We start from the raw sequence: 22,862 nt of genomic DNA, 5'->3' as shown, positions 1-22,862 counted from the left end.
GATCACTATATACAATGTATCCAGAAAATCTCCACCCCCCATCACTATATACAATGTATCCAGAAAGTCTTCACCCCCGGTCACTATATACAATGTATCCAGAAAGTCTTCACCCCCGGTCACTATATACAATGTATCCAGAAAGTCTTCACCCCGGTCACTATATACAATGTATCCAGAAAGTCTTCACCCCCCCCCGTCACTATATACAATGTATCCAGAAAGTCTCCACCCCCCACCCCCCCCCCCCCCCGTCACTATATACAATGTATCCAGAAAGTCTTCACCCCCGGTCACTATATACAATGTATCCAGAAAGTCTTCACCCCTGGTCACTATATACAATGTATCCAGAAAGTCTTCACCCCTGGTCACTATATACAATGTATCCAGAAAGTCTTCACCCCCCGTCACTATATACAATGTATCCAGAAAGTCTTCACCCCCCCCGGTCACTATATACAATGTATCCAGAAATTCTTCACCCCCGGTCACTATATACAATGTATCCAGAAAGTCTTCACCCCCGGTCACTATATACAATGTATCCAGAAAGTCTTCACCCCCGTCACTATATACAATGTATCCAGAAAGTATTCACCCCCGGTCACTATATACAATGTATCCAGAAAGTCTTCACCCCCCATCACTATATACAATGTATCCAGAAAGTCTCCACCCCCCCCCCCCCCCCGGTCACTATATACAATGTGTCCAGAAAGTCTTCACCCCCCCGGTCACTATATACAATGTATCCAGAAAGTCTTCACCCCGGTCACTATATACAATGCATCCAGAAAGTCTTCACCCCCCCGGTCACTATATACAATGTATCCAGAAAGTCTTCACCCCCCCCCCCCCGGTCACTATATACAATGTATCCAGAAAATCTCCACCCCCGGTCACTATATACAATGTATCCAGAAAATCTCCACCCCCGGTCACTATATACAATGTATCCAGAAAGTCTTCACCCCCGGTCACTATATACAATGTATCCAGAAAGTCTTCACCCCGGTCACTATATACAATGTATCCAGAAATTCTTCACCCCCCGTCACTATATACAATGTATCCAGAAAGTCTTCACCCCCAGTCACTATATACAATGTATCCAGAAAGTCTTCACCCCCGGTCACTATATACAATGTATCCAGAAAGTCTTCATCCCCAGTCACTATATACAATGTATGCAGAAAGTCTTCACCCCCGGTCACTATATACAATGTATCCAGAAAGTCTTCACCCCCCGTCACTATATACAATGTATCCAGAAAGTCTTCACCCCCCGTCACTATATACAATGTATCCAGAAAGTCTTCACCCCCGGTCACTATATACAATGTATCCAGAAAGTCTTCATCCCCCGGTCACTATATACAATGTATCCAGAAAGTCTTCACCCCCCCGGTCACTATATACAATGTATCCAGAAAGTCTTCATCCCTGGTCACTATATACAATGTATCCAGAAAGTCTTCACCCCCCGTCACTATATACAATGTATCCAGAAAGTCTTCACCCCCATCACTATATACAATGTATCCAGAAAGTCTTCACCCCCCGTCACTATATACAATGTATCCAGAAAGTCTTCACCCCCGGTCACTATATACAATGTATCCAGAAAGTCTTCACCCCCGGTCACTATATACAATGTATCCAGAAAGTCTTCACCCCCGGTCACTATATACAATGTATCCAGAAAGTCTTCATCCCCCGGTCACTATATACAATGTATCCAGAAAGTCTTCACCCCCCCGGTCACTATATACAATGTATCCAGAAAGTCTTCACCCCCATCACTATATACAATGTATCCAGAAAGTCTTCACCCCCGGTCACTATATACAATGTATCCAGAAAGTCTTCACCCCCGGTCACTATATACAATGTATCCAGAAAGTCTTCACCCCGGTCACTATATACAATGTATCCAGAAATTCTTCACCCCCCGTCACTATATACAATGTATCCAGAAAGTCTTCACCCCCAGTCACTATATACAATGTATCCAGAAAGTCTTCACCCCCGGTCACTATATACAATGTATCCAGAAAGTCTTCATCCCCAGTCACTATATACAATGTATGCAGAAAGTCTTCACCCCCGGTCACTATATACAATGTATCCAGAAAGTCTTCACCCCCCGTCACTATATACAATGTATCCAGAAAGTCTTCACCCCCCGTCACTATATACAATGTATCCAGAAAGTCTTCACCCCCGGTCACTATATACAATGTATCCAGAAAGTCTTCATCCCCCGGTCACTATATACAATGTATCCAGAAAGTCTTCACCCCCCCGGTCACTATATACAATGTATCCAGAAAGTCTTCATCCCTGGTCACTATATACAATGTATCCAGAAAGTCTTCACCCCCCGTCACTATATACAATGTATCCAGAAAGTCTTCACCCCCATCACTATATACAATGTATCCAGAAAGTCTTCACCCCCCGTCACTATATACAATGTATCCAGAAAGTCTTCACCCCCGGTCACTATATACAATGTATCCAGAAAGTCTTCACCCCCGGTCACTATATACAATGTATCCAGAAAGTCTTCACCCCCGGTCACTATATACAATGTATCCAGAAAGTCTTCATCCCCCGGTCACTATATACAATGTATCCAGAAAGTCTTCACCCCCCCGGTCACTATATACAATGTATCCAGAAAGTCTACCCCATTGTATAAATGTCTTGTGTTTGTATATAATAGGATGTGTGTGTATATAATATAATGTGTGTGTATATAATATAATGTGTGTATATAATATAATGTGTGTGTATATAATATAATGTGTGTATATAATATAATGTGTGTGTATATAATATAATGTGTGTATATAATATAATGTGTGTATATAATAGGGTGTGTGTATATAATATAATGTGTGTGTATATAATATAATGTGTGTGTATATAATATAATGTGTGTGTATATAATATAATGTGTGTGTATATAATATAATGTGTGTATATATAATGTGTGTATATAATATAATGTGTGTGTATATAATATAATGTGTGTATATATAATGTGTGTATATAATAGATGGGGTGTGTGTATATAATAGGGTGTGTGTATATAATATGTGTATATAGAATAGATTATATCTAATTATTTCATTATAGATAATATATTTGATACATTTGTCTTTTTAGAAACAAAAATCCGAATTTCATGCGAGGCAGATAGAGCCAAATCCCAGTGCACCCAGCCCCCCTCCAACCCCAGGCCCTGCCCCCCCATCCATCTCCATACCCGTGTCCAGGTCTTATACATCAGGAAATCTTGTCAGCCGACAGAGCAGCACATCCAGCGACAGCGGGGGCAGCGGAGTACGGGACCCCCAAGGGGCCAAGCCATTTGATCGTAAGTTCTCACGTTATTCAGAGTGTTTATACCTTATACATAGCATGGGGTAATCCTGGAGGGACCATGAGGTGAGGCCCTGGCTGTATGAGCGGAGGGGAGCAGCCTTAGATAGGCCATGCCCCCTCGTGTCTGGTATATCTGGGTCCTCAGGTGTCCAGTGCCACAGCACTGTCCACATAACCCATGACACGTTGAATTGTGCTGCCCTCTCCCCTTCCCCTGGTGGCCCCTGCTGATGACCTTGTGTGATACTTGTTGTCCTCTTCGTCTCTAGGGAGGAAATCTCAGATGGAAGAAGTTCAGGATGAACTGGTCCATAGATTAACTATCGGTCGCAACGCAGCACAGAAAAAGTTCACAGTCCCTCGGCAAAACGCCCCAGTGGTCAATATCTCCTACAACTCTTCTCAAGAGGACGTGAAATCATGGCTGCTCGCCAAGGGCTTCAATCCAGTGTATGTCCATGTGACCTCCTGGGGCCGGGAGGAGAAGGTGGTGGGAATGGGTCCCTGGGGCCCTGTGTGTAATATTTGTTATAAAATACACCCACCCCCTCCAGTCTGTATACGGGGCCCCTGAACCTCCCCCTTTCAGGCTGTACATGGGTCCCACCACCCCCCCTTTCAGGCTGTACATGGGTCCCACCATCCCCCCTTTCAGGCTGTACATGGGACCCCCCACCCCTTTCAGGCTGTACATGGGTCCCACCCCCCCCTTCAGGCTGTACATGGGTCCCACCCACCCCCCTTTCAGGCTGTACATGGCTACCCCCCCCCCCCTTCAGGCTGTACATGGGTTCCCCCCCCCCCCTTTCAGGCTGTACATGGGTTCCCCCCCCCCCCTTCAGGCTGTACATGGGTCCCACCCCCCCCCCTTCAGGCTGTACATGGGTCCCACCCCCCCCCCCTTTAGGCTGTACATGGGTCCCACCACCCCCTTCAGGCTGTACATGGGTCCCACCCCCACCCCCTTCAGGCTGTACATGGGTCCCACCCCCACCCCCTTCAGGCTGTACATGGGTCCCACCCCCACCCCCTTCAGGCTGTACATGGGTCCCACCCCCCCCCCCCCCTTTCAGGCTGTACATGGGTCCCCCCCCCCTTTCAGGCTATACATGGGTTCCCCCCCCCCCTTCAGGCTGTACATGGGTCCCACCCCCACCCTCTTCAGGCTGTACATGGGTCCCCCCCCCCCCCCTTCAGGCTGTACATGGGTCCCCCCCCCCCCCCTTTCAGGCTGTACATGGGTCCCACCCCCCCCCCCTTCAGGCTGTACATGGGTCCCCCCCCCTTCAGGCTGTACATGGGTCGTCCCCCCCTTTCAGGCTGTACATGGGTCCCACCCACCCCCTCTTCAGGCTGTACGTGGGTTCCCCCCCCCCCTTCAGGCTGTACGTGGGACACACCCCCCCCTTCAGGCGGTACATGGCCCTTTCCCCCCCTGCACATGGCCCGCCTCCTGCAGTCTGTACATGGGTCCCACCCCCTCTCCAGTCTGTACATGGGCCCCTGAACCTTCCCATCCAGTCTGTACATGGCCCCGCCCCCTCCAGTCTGTACAGGGCCCTGTCCCCCCTACAGTTTGTACATGTCCCCCCCTCCAGTCTGTACATGGCCCGCCCCCTACAATTTGTACATGTCCCCCCCTCCAGTCTGTAAATGGCCCGCCCCCTACAATCTGTACATTGGTCCCACCCCCTCTCCAGTATGAACATGGCCCCGCCCCCTCCAGTCTGTCCATGAGCCCCTGAACTTCCCCCTCCAGTCTATACATGGGTTCCACCCTACAGTTTGTACATGGCCCCACCCCTCCAGTCTGTAAAGGGCCCCGCCCCCATCAGTCTGTACATGGGTCCTACCCCCCCCATCAGTCAGTACATGGGTCCTACCCCCCCATCAGTCTGTACATGGCCCTGTCCCCCCCCCATACATGGCCCCGCCCCCACCAGTCTGTACGTGGGTCGAACTCCCCCGCCCCTTCTCCAGTTTGTCCTTGGGCCCCGCCCCCTCTCCAGTCTGTCCATGGGCCCCGCCCCCTCTCCAGTCTGTCCATGGGCCCCGCCCTCTCTCCAGTCTGTCCATGGGCCCCGCCCCCTCTCCAGTCTGTCCATGGGCCCCGCTCCCCCCTGTACATGGACCCTGCTCAAAAATATTACCCAAAGGTTTTGTAGAAAAAAAGTATCAGACAGATGTTTGATGATGTATTGTGTTGTATGATGATGTCATCGCTGTGCTGCCCTGACCAAGACAGAAAGCACATAGTCACATGATCCTCCTCGTCCAGTCAGATCATCGAGTAGACATCCTAGATGGACGAACCCTTTAATCTCCTTTGTGTTACAGGACTGTGGATTTTCTGGGGGTGCTGACCGGAGCGCAGCTCTTCTCCCTCACTAAGGAGGAGTTAAGGACGGTCTGTCCGGAGGGGCCGAGGGTCTACAATCAGGTGACCCTGCAGAAGGCGGCAGTGGAGGTAAAGTGTGCGCCGGAACGTGACCCCTCAGTCAAGTAAAGACCTTCAGACAATGAGCGACAACAATAGGGACCCCGGTTATTACAGTAGTCACAGTATGGAGAGGAGGTGATCAGTACTGGGGACAGTCACAGTACAGAGAGGAGGTGATCAGGACCGGGGACAGTCACAGTACAGAGAGGAAGTAATCAGGACTGGGGACAGTCACAGTACAGAGAGGAGGTAATCAGGACTGGGGACAGTCACAGTACAGAGAGGAAGTAATCAGGACCGGGGACAGTCACAGTACAGAGAGGAAGTAATCAGGACCGGGGACAGTCACAGTACAGAGAGGAAGTAATCAGGACCGGGGACAGTCACAGTACAGAGAGGAAGTAATCAGGACCGGGGACAGTCACAGTACAGAGAGGAAGTAATCAGGACTGGAGACAGTCACAGTACAGAGAGGAAGTAATCAGGACCGGGGACAGTCACAGTACAGAGAGGAAGTAATCAGGACCGGGGACAGTCACAGTACACAGAGGAGGTGATCAGGACCGGGGACAGTCACAGTACAGAGAGGAGGTGATCAGTACCGGGGACAGTCACAGTACAGAGAGGAGGTGATCAGGACCGGAGACAGTCACAGTACGGAGAGGAAGTAATCAGGACCGGGGACAGTCACAGTACAGAGAGGAGGTGATCAGTACTGGGGACAGTCACAGTATGGAGAGGAGGTGATCAGGACTGGAGACAGTCACCATACAGAGAGGAGGTGATCAGGACTGGGGACAGTCACAGTACAGAGAGGAGGTGATCAGTACTGGGGACAGTCACAGTACAGAGAGGAGGTGATCAGGACCGGAGACAGTCACAGTACGGAGAGGAAGTAATCAGGACCGGGGACAGTCACAGTACAGAGAGGAGGTGATCAGTACTGGGGACAGTCACAGTATGGAGAGGAGGTGATCAGGACCGGAGACAGTCACAGTACAGAGAGGAAGTAATCAGGACCGGGGACAGTCACAGTACAGAGAGTAAGTAATCAGGACCGGGGACAGTCACAGTACAGAGAGGAAGTAATCAGGACTGGAGACAGTCACAGTACAGAGAGGAGGTGATCAGCACCGGAGACAGTCACAGTATGGAGAGGATGTGATCAGTACTGGGGACAGTCACAGTATGGAGAGGAGGTGATCAGGACCGGAGACAGTCACAGTACAGAGAGGAAGTAATCAGGACGGGGGACAGTCACAGTACAGAGAGGAAGTAATCAGGACCGGGGACAGGAACAGTATAGAGAGAAGGTGATCAGGACCGGGGACAGTCACAGTACAGAGAGGAAGTAATCAGGACCGGGGACAGTCGAAATACGGAGAGGAAGTAATCAGGACCAGGGACAGTCACAGTACAGAGAGGAAGTAATCAGGACCGGGGACAGTCACAGTACAGAGAGGAAGTAATCAGGACCGGGGACAGTCACAGTATGGAGAGGAGGTGATCAGGACTGGGGACAGTCACAGTACAGAGAGGAGGTGATCAGTACTGGGGACAGTCACAGTATGGAGAGGAGGTGATCAGGACCGGAGACAGTCACAGTATGGAGAGGAGGTGATCAGGACTGGGGACAGTCACAGTATGGAGAGGAGGTGATCAGGACTGGAGACAGTCACAGTACAGAGAGGAAGTAATCAGGACCGGGGACAGTCACAGTACGGAGAGGAGGTGATCAGGACTGGGGACAGTCACAGTACAGAGAGGAAGTAATCAGGACCGGGGACAGTCACAGTATGGAGAGGAGGTGATCAGGACTGGAGACAGTCACAGTACAGAGAGGAAGTAATCAGGACCGGGGACAGTCACAGTATGGAAAGGAGGTGATCAGGACTGGAGACAGTCACAGTATGGAGAGCAGGTGATCAGTACTGGGGACAGTCACAGTATGGAGAGGAGGTGATCAGGACTGGGGACAGTCACAGTATGAAGAGGAGGTGATCAGGACCGGAGACAGTCACAGTACAGAGAGGAGGTGATCAGTACTGGGGACAGTCACAATATGGAGAGGAGGTGATCAGTACCGTGGACAGTCACAGTATGGAGAGGAGGTGATCAGGATCGGGGACAGTCACAGTATGAAGAGGAGGTGATCAGGACTGGGGACAGTCACAGTACAGAGAGGAGGTGATCAGGACTGGGGACAGTCACAGTATGGAGAGGAGGTGATCAGGACTGGGGACAGTCACAGTATAGAGAGGAGGTGATCAGGACTGGAGACAGTCACAGTACAGAGAGGAAGTAATCAGGACCGGGGACAGTCACAGTATGGAGAGGAGGTGATCAGGACTGGAGACAGTCACAGTACAGAGAGGAGGTGATCAGGACTGGGGACAGTCACAGTATGGAGAGGAGGTGATCAGTACTGGGGACAGTCGCAGTATAGAGAGGAGGTGATCAGGACTGGGGACAGTCACAGTACAGAGAGGAAGTAATCAGGACCGGGGACAGTCACAGTATGGAGAGGAGGTGATCAGGACTGGAGACAGTCACAGTACAGAGAGGAGGTGATCAGGACTGGGGACAGTCACAGTATGGAGAGGAGGTGATCAGTACTTGGGACAGTCACAGTATAGAGAGGAGGTGATCAGGACTGGGGACAGTCACAGTATGGAGAGGAGGTGATCAGGACTGGGGACAGTCACAGTATGGAGAGGAGGTGATCAGGACTGGGGACAGTCACAGTATGGAGAGGAGGTGATCAGGACCGGAGACAGTCACAGTACAGAGAGGAAGTAATCAGGACCGGGGACAGTCACAGTACAGAGAGGAGGTGATCAGGACCGGGGACAGTCACAGTACAGAGAGGAAGTAATCAGGACCGGGGATAGTCACAGTATGGAGAGGAGGTGATCAGGACTGGAGACAGTCACAGTACAGAGAGGAAGTAATCAGGATCGGGGACAGTCACAGTATGGAGAGGAGGTGATCAGGACTGGAGACAGTCACAGTATGGAGAGGAGGTGATCAGTACTGGGGACAGTCACAGTATAGAGAGGAGGTGATCAGGACCGGAGACAGTCACAGTACAGAGAGGAGGTGATCAGGACCGGAGACAGTCACAGTACAGAGAGGAAGTAATCAGGACCGGGGACAGTCACAGTATGGAGAGGAGGTGATCAGGACTGGAGACAGTCACAGTATGGAGAGGAGGTGATCAGGACTGGAGACAGTCACAGTACAGAGAGGAAGTAATCAGGACCGGGGACAGTCACAGTATGGAGAGGAGGTGATCAGGACTGGAGACAGTCACAGTACAGAGAGGAAGTAATCAGGATCGGGGACAGTCACAGTATGGAGAGGAGGTGATCAGTACTGGGGACAGTCACAGTATGGAGAGGAGGTGATCAGTACTGGGGACAGTCACAGTATAGAGAGGAGGTGATCAGGACCGGGGACAGTCACAGTATGGAGAGGAGGTGATCAGGACTGGAGACAGTCACAGTACAGAGAGGAAGTAATCAGGATCGGGAACAGTCACAGTATGGAGAGGAGGTGATCAGGACTGGAGACAGTCACAGTATGGAGAGGAGGTGATCAGGACTGGGGACAGTCACAGTATGGAGAGGAGGTGATCAGGACTGGGGACAGTCACAGTATGGAGAGGAGGTGATCAGGACCGGAGACAGTCACAGTATGGAGAGGAGGTGATCAGGACTGGGGACAGTCACAGTATGGAGAGGATGTGATCAGGACTGGAGACAGTCACAGTACAGAGAGGAAGTAATCAGGACCGGGGACAGTCACAGTACGGAGAGGAGGTGATCAGGACTGGGGACAGTCACAGTATGGAGAGGAGGTGATCAGTACTGGGGACAGTCACAATATGGAGAGGAGGTAATCAGGATCGGGGACAGTCACAGTATGAAGAGGAGGTGATCAGGACTGGGGACAGTCACAGTATAGAGAGGAGGTGATCAGGACTGGAGACAGTCACAGTACAGAGAGGAAGTAATCAGGACCGGGGACAGTCACAGTATGGAGAGGAGGTGATCAGGACTGGAGACAGTCACAGTACAGAGAGGAGGTGATCAGGACTGGGGACAGTCACAGTATGGAGAGGAGGTGATCAGTACTGGGGACAGTCACAGTATGGAGAGGAGGTGATCAGGACCGGGGACAGTCACAGTATGAAGAGGAGGTGATCAGGACTGGGGACAGTCACAGTATAGAGAGGAGGTGATCAGGACTGGAGACAGTCACAGTATGGAGAGGAAGGAATCAGGATCGGAGACAGTCACAGTATGGAGAGGAGGTGATCAGGACTGGAGACAGTCACAGTACAGAGAGGAGGTGATCAGGACCGGAGACAGTCACAGTACAGAGAGGAAGTAATCAGGACCGGGGACAGTCACAGTATGGAGAGGAGGTGATCAGTACTGGGGACAGTCACAGTATGGAGAGGAGGTGATCAGTACTGGGGACAGTCACAGTACAGAGAGGAGGTGATCAGGACTGGAGACAGTCACAGTACAGAGAGGAAGTAAACAGGACTGGAGACAGTCACAGTACAGAGAGGAAGTAATCAGGATCGGGGACAGTCACAGTATGGAGAGGAGGTGATCAGGACTGGAGACAGTCACAGTATGGAGAGGAGGTGATCAGTACTGGGGACAGTCACAGTATAGAGAGGAGGTGATCAGGACCGGAGACAGTCACAGTACAGAGAGGAAGTAATCAGGACCGGGGACAGTCACAGTATGGAGAGGAGGTGATCAGGACCAGAGACAGTCACAGTATGGAGAGGAGGTGATCAGGACTGGAGACAGTCACAGTACAGAGAGGAGGTGATCAGGACTGGGGACAGTCACAGTATGGAGAGGAGGTGATCAGTACTGGGGACAGTCACAGTATGGAGAGGAGGTGATCAGGACCGGGGACGGTCACAGTATGGAGAGCAGGTGATCAGTACTGGGGACAGTCACAGTATGGAGAGGAGGTGATCAGGACTGGAGACAGTCACAGTACAGAGAGGAGCTGATCAGTACTGGGGACAGTCACAATATGGAGAGGAGGTGATCAGTACCGGGGACAGTCACAGTACAGAGAGGAGGTGATCAGGACTGGAGACAGTCACAGTATGGAGAGGAAGGAATCAGGATCGGAGACAGTCACAGTATGGAGAGGAGGTGATCAGGACTGGAGACAGTCACAGTATGGAGAGGAAGGAATCAGGATCGGAGACAGTCACAGTATGGAGAGGAGGTGATCAGTACTGGGGACAGTCACAGTACAGAGAGGAGGTGATCAGGACTGGGGACAGTCACAGTACAGAGAGGAGGTGATCAGGACTGGGGACAGTCACAGTACAGAGAGGAAGTAATCAGGACCGGGGACAGTCACAGTATGGAGAGGATGTGATCAGGACCGGGGACAGTCACAGTATGGAGAGGAGGTGATCAGGACTGGGGACACAGTATGGAGAGGAGGTGATCAGGACCGGAGACAGTCACAGTATGGAGAGGAGGTGATCAGGACCGGAGACAGTCACAGTACAGAGAGGAAGTAATCAGGACCGGGGACAGTCACAGTACGGAGAGGAGGTGATCAGGACTGGGGACAGTCACAGTACAGAGAGGAAGTAATCAGGACCGGGGACAGTCACAGTATGGAGAGGAGGTGATCAGGACTGGAGACAGTCACAGTACAGAGAGGAAGTAATCAGGACCGGGGACAGTCACAGTATGGAGAGGAGGTGATCAGGACTGGAGACAGTCACAGTATGGAGAGGAGGTGATCAGGACTGGAGACAGTCACAGTACAGAGAGGAGGTGATCAGTACTGGGGACAGTCACAATATGGAGAGGAGGTGATCAGTACCGGGGACAGTCACAGTATGGAGAGGAGGTGATCAGGATCGGGGACAGTCACAGTATAGAGAGGAGGTGATCAGGACTAGAGACAGTCACAGTACAGAGAGGAAGTAATCAGGACCGGGGACAGTCACAGTATGGAGAGGAGGTGATCAGGACCGGGGACAGTCACAGTATGAAGAGGAGGTGATCAGGACTGGGGACAGTCACAGTATAGAGAGGAGGTGATCAGGACTGGAGACAGTCACAGTATGGAGAGGAAGGAATCAGGACCGGGGACAGTCACAGTATGGAGAGGAGGTGATCAGGACCGGAGACAGTCACAGTATGGAGAGGAGGTGATCAGTACTGGGGACAGTCACAGTATGGAGAGGAGGTGATCAGTACTGGGGACAGTCACAGTATAGAGAGGAGGTGATCAGGACTGGGGACAGTCACAGTATAGAGAGGAGGTGATCAGGACTGGGGACAGTCACAGTACAGAGAGGAAGTAATCAGGACCGGGGACAGTCACAGTATGGAGAGGAGGTGATCAGTACCGGGGACAGTCACAGTATGGAGAGGAGGTGATCAGTACTGGGGACAGTCACAGTATGGAGAGGAGGTGATCAGGACCGGAGACAGTCACAGTACAGAGAGGAGGTGATCAGGACTGGGGACAGTCACAGTACAGAGAGGAAGTAATCAGGACCGGGGACAGTCACAGTATGGAGAGGAGGTGATCAGGATCGGGGACAGTCACAGTATGGAGAGGAGGTGATCAGGACTGGGGACAGTCACAGTATGGAGAGGAGGTGATCAGGACTGGGGACAGTCACAGTATGGAGAGAAGGTGATCAGGACTGGGGACAGTCACAGTATGGAGAGAAGGTGATCAGGACTGGAGACAGTCACAGTATGGAGGGGAGGTGATCAGGACTGGAGACAGTCACAGTACAGAGAGGAGGTGATCAGTACTGGGGACAGTCACAGTATGGAGAGGAGGTGATCAGGATCGGGGACAGTCACAGTATGGAGAGGAGGTGATCAGGACCGGGGACAGTCACAGTATGGAGAGGAGGTGATCAGGACCGGAGACAGTCACAGTATGGAGAGGAGGTGATCAGGACCGGAGACAGTCACAGTATAGAGAGGAGGTGATCAGGATCGGGGACAGTCACAGTACAGAGAGGAGGTGATCAGGACTGGGGACAGTCACAGTACAGAGAGGAAGTAATCAGGACCGGGGACAGTCACAGTATGGAGAGGAGGTGATCAGTACTGGGGACAGTCACAGTATGGAGAGGAGGTGATCAGGACTGGGGACAGTCACAGTATGGAGAGAAGGTGATCAGGACTGGGGACAGTCACAGTATGGAGAGAAGGTGATCAGGACTGGAGACAGTCACAGTATGGAGGGGAGGTGATCAGGACTGGAGACAGTCACAGTACAGAGAGGAGGTGATCAGTACTGGGGACAGTCACAGTATGGAGAGGAGGTGATCAGGATCGGGGACAGTCACAGTATGGAGAGGAGGTGATCAGGACCGGGGACAGTCACAGTATGGAGAGGAGGTGATCAGGACCGGAGACAGTCACAGTATGGAGAGGAGGTGATTAGGACCGGAGACAGTCACAGTACAGAGAGGAAGTAATCAGGACCGGGAACAGTCACAGTATGGAGAGGAGGTGATCAGGACCGGAGACAGTCACAGTACAGAGAGGAAGTAATCAGTACTGGGGACAGTCACAGTATGGAGAAGAGTTGATCAGGACCGGAGACAGTCACAGTATGGAGAGGAGGCGATAAGGACTGGGGACAGTCACAGTATGGAGAGGAGGTGATCAGGACTGGAGACAGTCACAGTATGGAAAGGAGGTGATCAGTACCGGGGACAGTCACAGTATGGAGAGGAGGTGATCAGGACTGGGGACACTCACAGTATGGAGAGGAGGTGATCAGGACTGGGGACAGTCACAGTACAGAGAGGAGGTGATCAGGACCGGGGACAGTCACAGTATGAAGAGGAGGTGATCAGGACTGGGGACAGTCACAGTATAGAGAGAAGGTGATCAGGACTGGGGACAGTCACAGTACAGAGAGGAAGTAATCAGGACCGGGGACAGTCACAGTATGGAGAGGAGGTGATCAGGACTGGAGACAGTCACAGTACAGAGAGGAAGTAATCAGGACCGGGGACAGTCACAGTATGGAGAGGAGGTGATCAGGACCGGAGACAGTCACAGTACAGAGAGGAAGTAATCAGTACTGGGGACAGTCACAGTATGGAGAGGAGGTGATCAGGACCGGAGACAGTCACAGTATGGAGAGGAGGTGATCAGGACTGGGGACAGTCACAGTATGGAGAGGAGGTGATCAGGACTGGAGACAGTCACAGTATGGAGAGGAGGTGATCAGGACTGGGGACAGTCACAGTACAGAGAGGAGGTGATCAGGACTGGAGACAGTCACAGTATGGAGAGGAGGTGATCAGTACTGGGGACAGTAACAGTACAGAGAGGAGGTGATCAGGATCGGGGACAGTCACAGTATGAAGAGGAGGTGATCAGGACTGGGGACAGTCACAGTATAGAGAGAAGGTGATCAGGACTGGAGACAGTCACAGTATGGAGAGTAAGTAATCAGGACCGGGGACAGTCACAGTATGGAGAGGAGGTGATCAGGACTGGAGACAGTCACAGTACAGAGAGGAAGTAATCAGGACTGGGGACAGTCACAGTATGGAGAGGAGGTGATCAGGACCGGAGACAGTCACAGTACAGAGAGGAAGTAATCAGGACCGGGGACAGTCACAGTATGGAGAGGAGGTGATCAGGACCGGAGACAGTCACAGTACAGAGAGGAAGTAATCAGTACTGGGGACAGTCACAGTATGGAGAGGAGGTGATCAGGATCGGGGACAGTCACAGTATGAAGAGGAGGTGATCATGACTGGGGACAGTCACAGTATAGAGAGAAGGTGATCAGGACTGGAGACAGTCACAGTATGGAGAGGAAGTAATCAGGACCGGGGACAGTCACAGTATGGAGAGGAGGTGATCAGGACTGGAGACAGTCACAGTACAGAGAGGAAGTAATCAGGACTGGGGACAGTCACAGTATGGAGAGGAGGTGATCAGGACCGGAGACAGTCACAGTATGGAGAGGAGGTGATCAGGACTGGGGACAGTCACAGTATGGAGAGGAGGTGATCAGGACTGGAGACAGTCACAGTATGGAGAGGAGGTGATCAGGACTGGAGACAGTCACAGTATGGAGAGGAGGTGATCAGTACTGGGGACAGTAACAGTACAGAGAGGAGGTGATCAGGATCGGGGACAGTCACAGTATGAAGAGGAGGTGATCAGGACTGGGGACAGTCACAGTAAAGAGAGAAGGTGATCAGGACTGGGGACAGTCACAGCACAGAGAGGAAGTAATCAGGACCGGGGACAGTCACAGTATGGAGAGGAGGTGATCAGGACTGGAGACAGTCACAGTACAGAGAGGAAGTAATCAGGACCGGGGACAGTCACAGTATGGAGAGGAGGTGATCAGGACTGGGGACAGTCACAGTATGGAGAGGAGGTGATCAGTACTGGGGACAGTCACAGTACAGAGAGGAAGTAATCAGGACCGGGGACAGTCACAGTATGGAGAGGAGGTGATCAGGACTGGAGACAGTCACAGTACAGAGAGAAGGTGATCAGGACTGGGGACAGTCACAGTATGGAGAGGAGGTGATCAGGACTGGAGACAGTCACAGTATGGAGAGGAGGTGATCAGTACTGGGGACAGTCACAGTATGGAGAGGAGGTGATCAGGACCGGAGACAGTCACAGTACAGAGAGGAAGTAATCAGGACCGGGGACAGTCACAGTACAGAGAGGAAGTAATCAGGACCAGGGACAGTCACAGTACAGAGAGGAAGTAATCAGGACCGGGGACAGTCACAGTACAGAGAGGAAGTAATCAGGACTGGAGACAGTCACAGTACAGAGAGGAGGTGATCAGGACTGGGGACAGTCACAGTATGGAGAGGATGTGATCAGTACTGGGGACAGTCACAGTATGGAGAGGAGGTGATCAGGACCGGAGACAGTCACAGTACAGAGAGGAAGTAATCAGGACGGGGGACAGTCACAGTACAGAGAGGAAGTAATCAGGACCGGGGACAGGCACAGTATAAAGAGAAGGTGATCAGGACCGGGGACAGTCACAGTACAGAGAGGAAGTAATCAGGACCGGAGACAGTCACAGTACAGAGAGGAGGTGATCAGGACTGGAGACAGTCACAGTACAGAGAGGAAGTAATCAGGACCAGGGACAGTCACAGTACAGAGAGGAGGTGATCAGGACTGGAGACAGTCACAGTACAGAGAGGAAGTAATCAGGATCGGGGACAGTCACAGTATGGAGAGGAGGTGATCAGGACCGGAGACAGTCACAGTATAGAGAGAAGGTGATCAGGACTGGGGACAGTCACAGCACAGAGAGGAAGTAATCAGGACCGGGGACAGTCACAGTACAGAGAGGAGGTGATCAGGACTGGAGACAGTCACAGTACAGAGAGGAAGTAATCAGGACCGGGGACAGTCACAGTACGGAGAGGAGGTGATCAGGACTGGAGACAGTCACAGTACAGAGAGGAAGTAATCAGGACCGGGGACAGTCACAGTACAGAGAGGAGGTGATCAGGACCGGGGACAGTCACAGTACAGAGAGGAGGTGATCAGGACCGGGGACAGTCACAGTACAGAGAGGAAGTAATCAGGACCGGGGATAGTCACAGTATGGAGAGGAGGTGATCAGGACTGGAGACAGTCACAGTACAGAGAGGAAGTAATCAGGATCGGGGACAGTCACAGTATGGAGAGGAGGTGATCAGGACTGGAGACAGTCACAGTATGGAGAGGAGGTGATCAGTACTGGGGACAGTCACAGTATAGAGAGGAGGTGATCAGGACCGGAGACAGTCACAGTACAGAGAGGAGGTGATCAGGACCGGAGACAGTCACAGTACAGAGAGGAAGTAATCAGGACCGGGGACAGTCACAGTATGGAGAGGAGGTGATCAGGACTGGAGACAGTCACAGTATGGAGAGGAGGTGATCAGGACTGGAGACAGTCACAGTACAGAGAGGAAGTAATCAGGACCGGGGACAGTCACAGTATGGAGAGGAGGTGATCAGGACTGGAGACAGTCACAGTACAGAGAGGAAGTAATCAGGATCGGGGACAGTCACAGTATGGAGAGGAGGTGATCAGTACTGGGGACAGTCACAGTATGGAGAGGAGGTGATCAGTACTGGGGACAGTCACAGTATAGAGAGGAGGTGATCAGGACCGGGGACAGTCACAGTATGGAGAGGAGGTGATCAGGACTGGAGACAGTCACAGTACAGAGAGGAAGTAATCAGGATCGGGGACAGTCACAGTATGGAGAGGAGGTGATCAGGACTGGGGACAGTCACAGTATGGAGAGGAGGTGATCAGTACTGGGGACAGTCACAGTATGGAGAGGAGGTGATCAGGACCGGAGACAGTCACAGTATGGAGAGGAGGTGATCAGGACTGGGGACAGTCACAGTACAGAGAGGAAGTAATCAGGACCGGGGACAGTCACAGTACAGAGAGGAGGTGATCAGGACCGGGGACAGTCACAGTACAGAGAGGAGGTGATCAGGACCGGGGACAGTCACAGTATAGAGAGGAGGTGATCAGGACCGGGGACAGTCACAGTATGGAGAGGAGGTGATCAGGACTGGGGACAGTCACAGTATGGAGAGGAGGTGATCAGGACCGGAGACAGTCACAGTACAGAGAGGAAGTAATCAGGACCGGGAACAGTCACAGTATGGAGAGGAGGTGATCAGGACCGGAGACAGTCACAGTAGAGAGGAAGTAATCAGTACTGGGGACAGTCACAGTATGGAGAGGAGGTGATCAGGACCGGAGACAGTCACAGTATGGAGAGGAGGTGATCAGTACTGGGGACAGTCACAGTATGGAGAGGAGGTGATCAGGACCGGAGACAGTCACAGTATGGAGAGGAGGTGATCAGGACTGGGGACAGTCACAGTATGGAGAGGAGGTGATCAGGACTGGAGACTGTCTCCAGTCCTGATCACCTCCTCTCCATACTGTGACTGTCCCCGGTCCTGATCACCTCCTCTCCATACTGTGACTGTCCCCAGTCCTGATCACCTCCTCTCCATACTGTGACTGTCCCCAGTCCTGATCACCTCCTCTTCATACTGTGACTGTCCCCGGTCCTGATCACCTCCTATCCATACTGTGACTGTCTCCAGTCCTGATCACCTCCTCTCCATACTGTGACTGTCCCCGGTCCTGATCACCTCCTCTCCATACTGTGACTGTCACAGTATGGAGAGGAGGTGATCAGGACCGGGGACAGTCACAGTATGAAGAGGAGGTGATCAGGACTGGGGACAGTCACAGTACAGAGAGGAAGTAATCAGGACCGGGGACAGTCGAAATACGGAGAGGAAGTAATCAGGACCAGGGACAGTCACAGTACAGAGAGGAGGTGATCAGGACTGGGGACAGTCACAGTACAGAGAGGAAGTAATCAGGACCGGGGACAGTCACAGTATGGAGAGGAGGTGATCAGGACTGGGGACAGTCACAGTACAGAGAGGAAGTAATCAGGACCGGGGACAGTCACAGTATGGAGAGGAGGTGATCAGTACCGGGGACAGTCACAGTATGGAGAGGAGGTGATCAGTACTGGGGACAGTCACAGTATGGAGAGGAGGTGATCAGGACCGGAGACAGTCACAGTACAGAGAGGAGGTGATCAGGACTGGGGACAGTCACAGTACAGAGAGGAAGTAATCAGGACCGGGGACAGTCACAGTACAGAGAGGAAGTAATCAGGACCGGAGACAGTCACAGTACAGAGAGGAAGTAATCAGGAACGGGGACAGTCACAGTACAGAGAGGAAGTAATCAGGAACGGGGACAGTCACAGTATGGAGAGGAGGTGATCAGGACCGGAGACAGTCACAGTATGGAGAGGAGGTGATCAGTACTGGGGACAGTCACAGTATGGAGAGGAGGTGATCAGGACTGGAGACAGTCACAGTACAGAGAGGAAGTAATCAGGATCGGGGACAGTCACAGTATGGAGAGGAGGTGATCAGTACTGGGGACAGTCACAGTATGGAGAGGAGGTGATCAGTACTGGGGACAGTCACAGTATAGAGAGGAGGTGATCAGGACCGGGGACAGTCACAGTATGGAGAGGAGGTGATCAGGACTGGAGACAGTCACAGTACAGAGAGGAAGTAATCAGGATCGGGGACAGTCACAGTATGGAGAGGAGGTGATCAGGACTGGGGACAGTCACAGTATGGAGAGGAGGTGATCAGGACTGGAGACAGTCACAGTATGGAGAGGAGGTGATCAGGACCGGGGACAGTCACAGTATGGAGAGGAGGTGATCAGGACTGGAGACAGTCACAGTATGGAGAGGAGGTGATCAGCACCGGAGACAGTCACTTTATGGAGAGGAGGTGATCAGGACCGGGGACAGTCACAGTATGAAGAGGAGGTGATCAGGACTGGGGACAGTCACAGTATGGAGAGGAGGTGATCAGTACTGGGGACAGTCACAGTATGAAGAGGAGGTGATCAGGACCGGGGACAGTCACAGTATGAAGAGGAGGTGATCAGGACTGGGGACAGTCACAGTATGGAGAGGAGGTGATCAGGACTGGAGACAGTCACAGTATGGAGAGGAGGTGATCAGGACCGGGGACAGTCACAGTATGGAGAGGAGGTGATCAGGACTGGAGACAGTCACAGTATGGATAGGAGGTGATCAGGACCGGGGACAGTCACAGTATGAAGAGGAGGTGATCAGGACTGGGGACAGTCACAGTATGGAGAGGAGGTGATCAGTACTGGGGACAGTCACAGTATGGAGAGGAGGTGATCAGGACTGGAGACAGTCACAGTACAGAGAGGAAGTAATCAGGATCGGGGACAGTCACAGTATGGAGAGGAGGTGATCAGTACTGGGGACAGTCACAGTATGGAGAGGAGGTGATCAGTACTGGGGACAGTCACAGTATAGAGAGGAGGTGATCAGGACCGGGGACAGTCACAGTATGGAGAGGAGGTGATCAGGACTGGAGACAGTCACAGTACAGAGAGGAAGTAATCCGGATCGGGGACAGTCACAGTATGGAGAGGAGGTGATCAGGACTGGAGACAGTCACAGTACAGAGAGGAGGTGATCAGGACCGGAGACAGTCACAGTATGGAGAGGAGGTGATCAGGACCGGGGACAGTCACAGTATGGAGAGGAGGTGATCAGGACCGGGGACAGTCACAGTATGAAGAGGAGGTGATCAGGACTGGGGACAGTCACAGTACAGAGAGGAAGTAATCAGGACCGGGGACAGTCACAGTATGGAGAGGAGGTGATCAGGACTGGAGACAGTCACAGTACAGAGAGGAAGTAATCAGGATCGGGGACAGTCACAGTATGGAGAGGAGGTGATCAGTACTGGGGACAGTCACAGTATGGAGAGGAGGTGATCAGTACTGGGGACAGTCACAGTATAGAGAGGAGGTGATCAGGACCGGGGACAGTCACAGTATGGAGAGGAGGTGATCAGGACTGGAGACAGTCACAGTACAGAGAGGAAGTAATCAGGATCGGGGACAGTCACAGTATGGAGAGGAGGTGATCAGTACTGGGGACAGTCACAGTATGGAGAGGAGGTGATCAGGACCGGAGACAGTCACAGTATGGAGAGGAGGTGATCAGGACTGGGGACAGTCACAGTATGGAGAGGAGGTGATCAGGACTGGAGACAGTCACAGTACAGAGAGGAAGTAATCAGGACCGGGGACAGTCACAGTACGGAGAGGAGGTGATCAGGACTGGGGACAGTCACAGTACAGAGAGGAAGTAATCAGGACCGGGGACAGTCACAGTACGGAGAGGAGGTGATCCGGACTGGAGACAGTCACGGTATGGAGAGGAGGTGATCAGGACTGGGGACAGTCACGGTACAGAGAGGAGGTGATCAGGACTGGAGACAGTCACAGTATGGAGGGGAGGTGATCAGGACTGGAGACAGTCACAGTATGGAGAGGAGGTGATCAGGACTGGAGACAGTCACAGTACAGAGAGGAGGTGATCAGGACTGGAGACAGTCACAGTATGGAGGGGAGGTGATCAGGACTGGAGACAGTCACAGTATGGAGAGGAGGTGATCAGGACTGGAGACAGTCACAGTACAGAGAGGAGGTGATCAGGACCGGAGACAGTCACGGTATGGAGAGGAGGTGATCAGGACCGGAGACAGTCACAGTACGGAGAGGAGGTGATCAGGACCGGAGACGGTCACAATATGGAGAGGAGGTGATCAGGACCGGAGACAGTCACAGTATGGAGAGGAGGTGATCAGGACTGGAGACAGTCACAGTATGGAGAGGAGGTAATCAGGACCGGGGACAGTCACAGTACAGAGAGGAGGTAATCAGGACTGGGGACAGTCACAGTACGGAGAGGAGGTGATCAGGACCGGAGACAGTCACAGTATAGAGAGGAGGTGATCAGGACCGGAGACAGTCACAGTACAGAGAGGAGGTGATCAGGACTGGAGACAGTCTTAGTACAGAGAGGAGGTGATCAGGACTGGGGACAGTCACAGTACAGAGAGGAGGTGATCAGGACCGGGGACAGTCACAGTATGGAGAGGAGGTGATCAGGACTGGGGACAGTCACAGTATGGAGAGGAGGTGATCAGGACCGGGGACAGTCACAGTATGGAGAGGAGGTGATCAGGACTGGGGACAGTCACAGTACAGAGAGGAGGTGATCAGCACCGGAGACAGTCACAGTATGGAGAGGAGGTGAACAGGACCGGGGACAGTCACAGTATGGAGAGGAGGTGATCAGGACCGGGGACAGTCACAGTACGGATAGGAGATGATCAGGACCGGGGACAGTCACAGTACGGAGAGGAGGTGATCAGAACTGGGGACAGTCACAGTATGAAGAGGAGGTGATCAGGACTGGGGACAGTCACAGTACGGAGAGGAGGTGATCAGGACTGGGGACAGTCACAGTACGGAGAGGAGGTAATCAGGACTGGGGACAGTCACAGTACAGAGAGGAGGTGATCAGGACCGGGGACAGTCACAGTACGGAGAGGAGGTGATCAGGACCGGGGACAGTCACAGTATGGAGAGGAGGTGATCAGGACTGGGGACAGTCACAGTATAGAGAGGAGGTGATCAGGACTGGAGACAGTCACAGTACAGAGAGGAAGTAATCAGGACTGGGGACAGGCACAGTACGGAGAGGAGGTGATCAGGACCGGAGATACAGTATGGAGAGGAGGTAACCCAGTACTGATCTGTGTGGTCTCCAGTACTGATCCGCATGGTTTCCAGTCCGCGTGGACTCCCGTTCTGGTCCGCGTGGACTCCCGTACTGGGCCGCGTGTTCTCCACCGCTCCCAGTACTGATCGGCGGGGTCTCCAGTACTGGGCCGCGTGGTCTTCACTGCTCCCAGTATGAGTCATGGTGGCCTGTCTTGAATGTCCCACCTTTAGTATAAGATTGTTGCTCATCCGGAGTAATACTCTCATCATCTCCTTCTCTTTTCTAGAAAATGAATGAGAGTTCTGAGCTGCAGGAAATCATGAGGAAGCGGCAGGAGAAAATTAACGCCACGGCCAGTGACTCGGGGGTGGAGTCTTTTGATGAAGGGATCAACCACTGACGTTCTGTATTTTTCGCCAATGTTGTCGCACAGTTCAATCCCGGACTCGTCTCATGGTCACGTGTTCCTTGTGCGTTTGATTCTGTGGCCAATAATGGGTTAACTTAGGGGACGTGACGCGTTCCATCTCCTGCATCACTTGGCACTGGTGGTAGGGATGGGCCGCAGGTCAGGGGGGTGACGTACACAGGCAGATGATCCCAATAGTGAAGGACATGATGAGGAAGATGGCCGCTCTGTCTGCCATTCTGCCATTGTCCATGGGTCGGCGCAGGATCGGGCCGGAGCCACAATTGTATTTCTTGTATATTTGTCTTCTATAATAAAATGTAGATCAGTATTGAGGAAATGATGAAAAGAGAGATTATTTTTCTGAGGTTTTTGATGAGTAAAGTGTTTTTACC

General features: G+C 52.2%; 1 protein-coding gene across 1 annotated transcript in view; it reads left to right on the top strand.

Annotated features, from left to right (window-relative positions):
* The window catches only part of LOC130332044 (epidermal growth factor receptor kinase substrate 8-like), a 37,521-nt gene extending 14,659 nt beyond the window's left edge, over positions 1 to 22,862 (top strand). Inside the window, exons 3-6 of the mRNA XM_056553733.1 lie at positions 3,178 to 3,388; positions 3,666 to 3,846; positions 5,734 to 5,863; positions 22,345 to 22,862. Coding sequence (XP_056409708.1) covers positions 3,178 to 3,388; positions 3,666 to 3,846; positions 5,734 to 5,863; positions 22,345 to 22,458 — 636 coding nt within the window. The 3' untranslated portion in view covers positions 22,459 to 22,862. The remainder of the gene's footprint in view (positions 1 to 3,177; positions 3,389 to 3,665; positions 3,847 to 5,733; positions 5,864 to 22,344) is intronic.

This window comes from Hyla sarda, unplaced genomic scaffold (genome assembly GCF_029499605.1).
Source record: "Hyla sarda isolate aHylSar1 unplaced genomic scaffold, aHylSar1.hap1 scaffold_367, whole genome shotgun sequence".
NCBI classification, from domain to species: domain Eukaryota; kingdom Metazoa; phylum Chordata; class Amphibia; order Anura; family Hylidae; genus Hyla; species Hyla sarda.
Note: the sequence above shows the minus strand (reverse complement) of the source record. Positions and strands in the feature narration are given on the sequence as shown.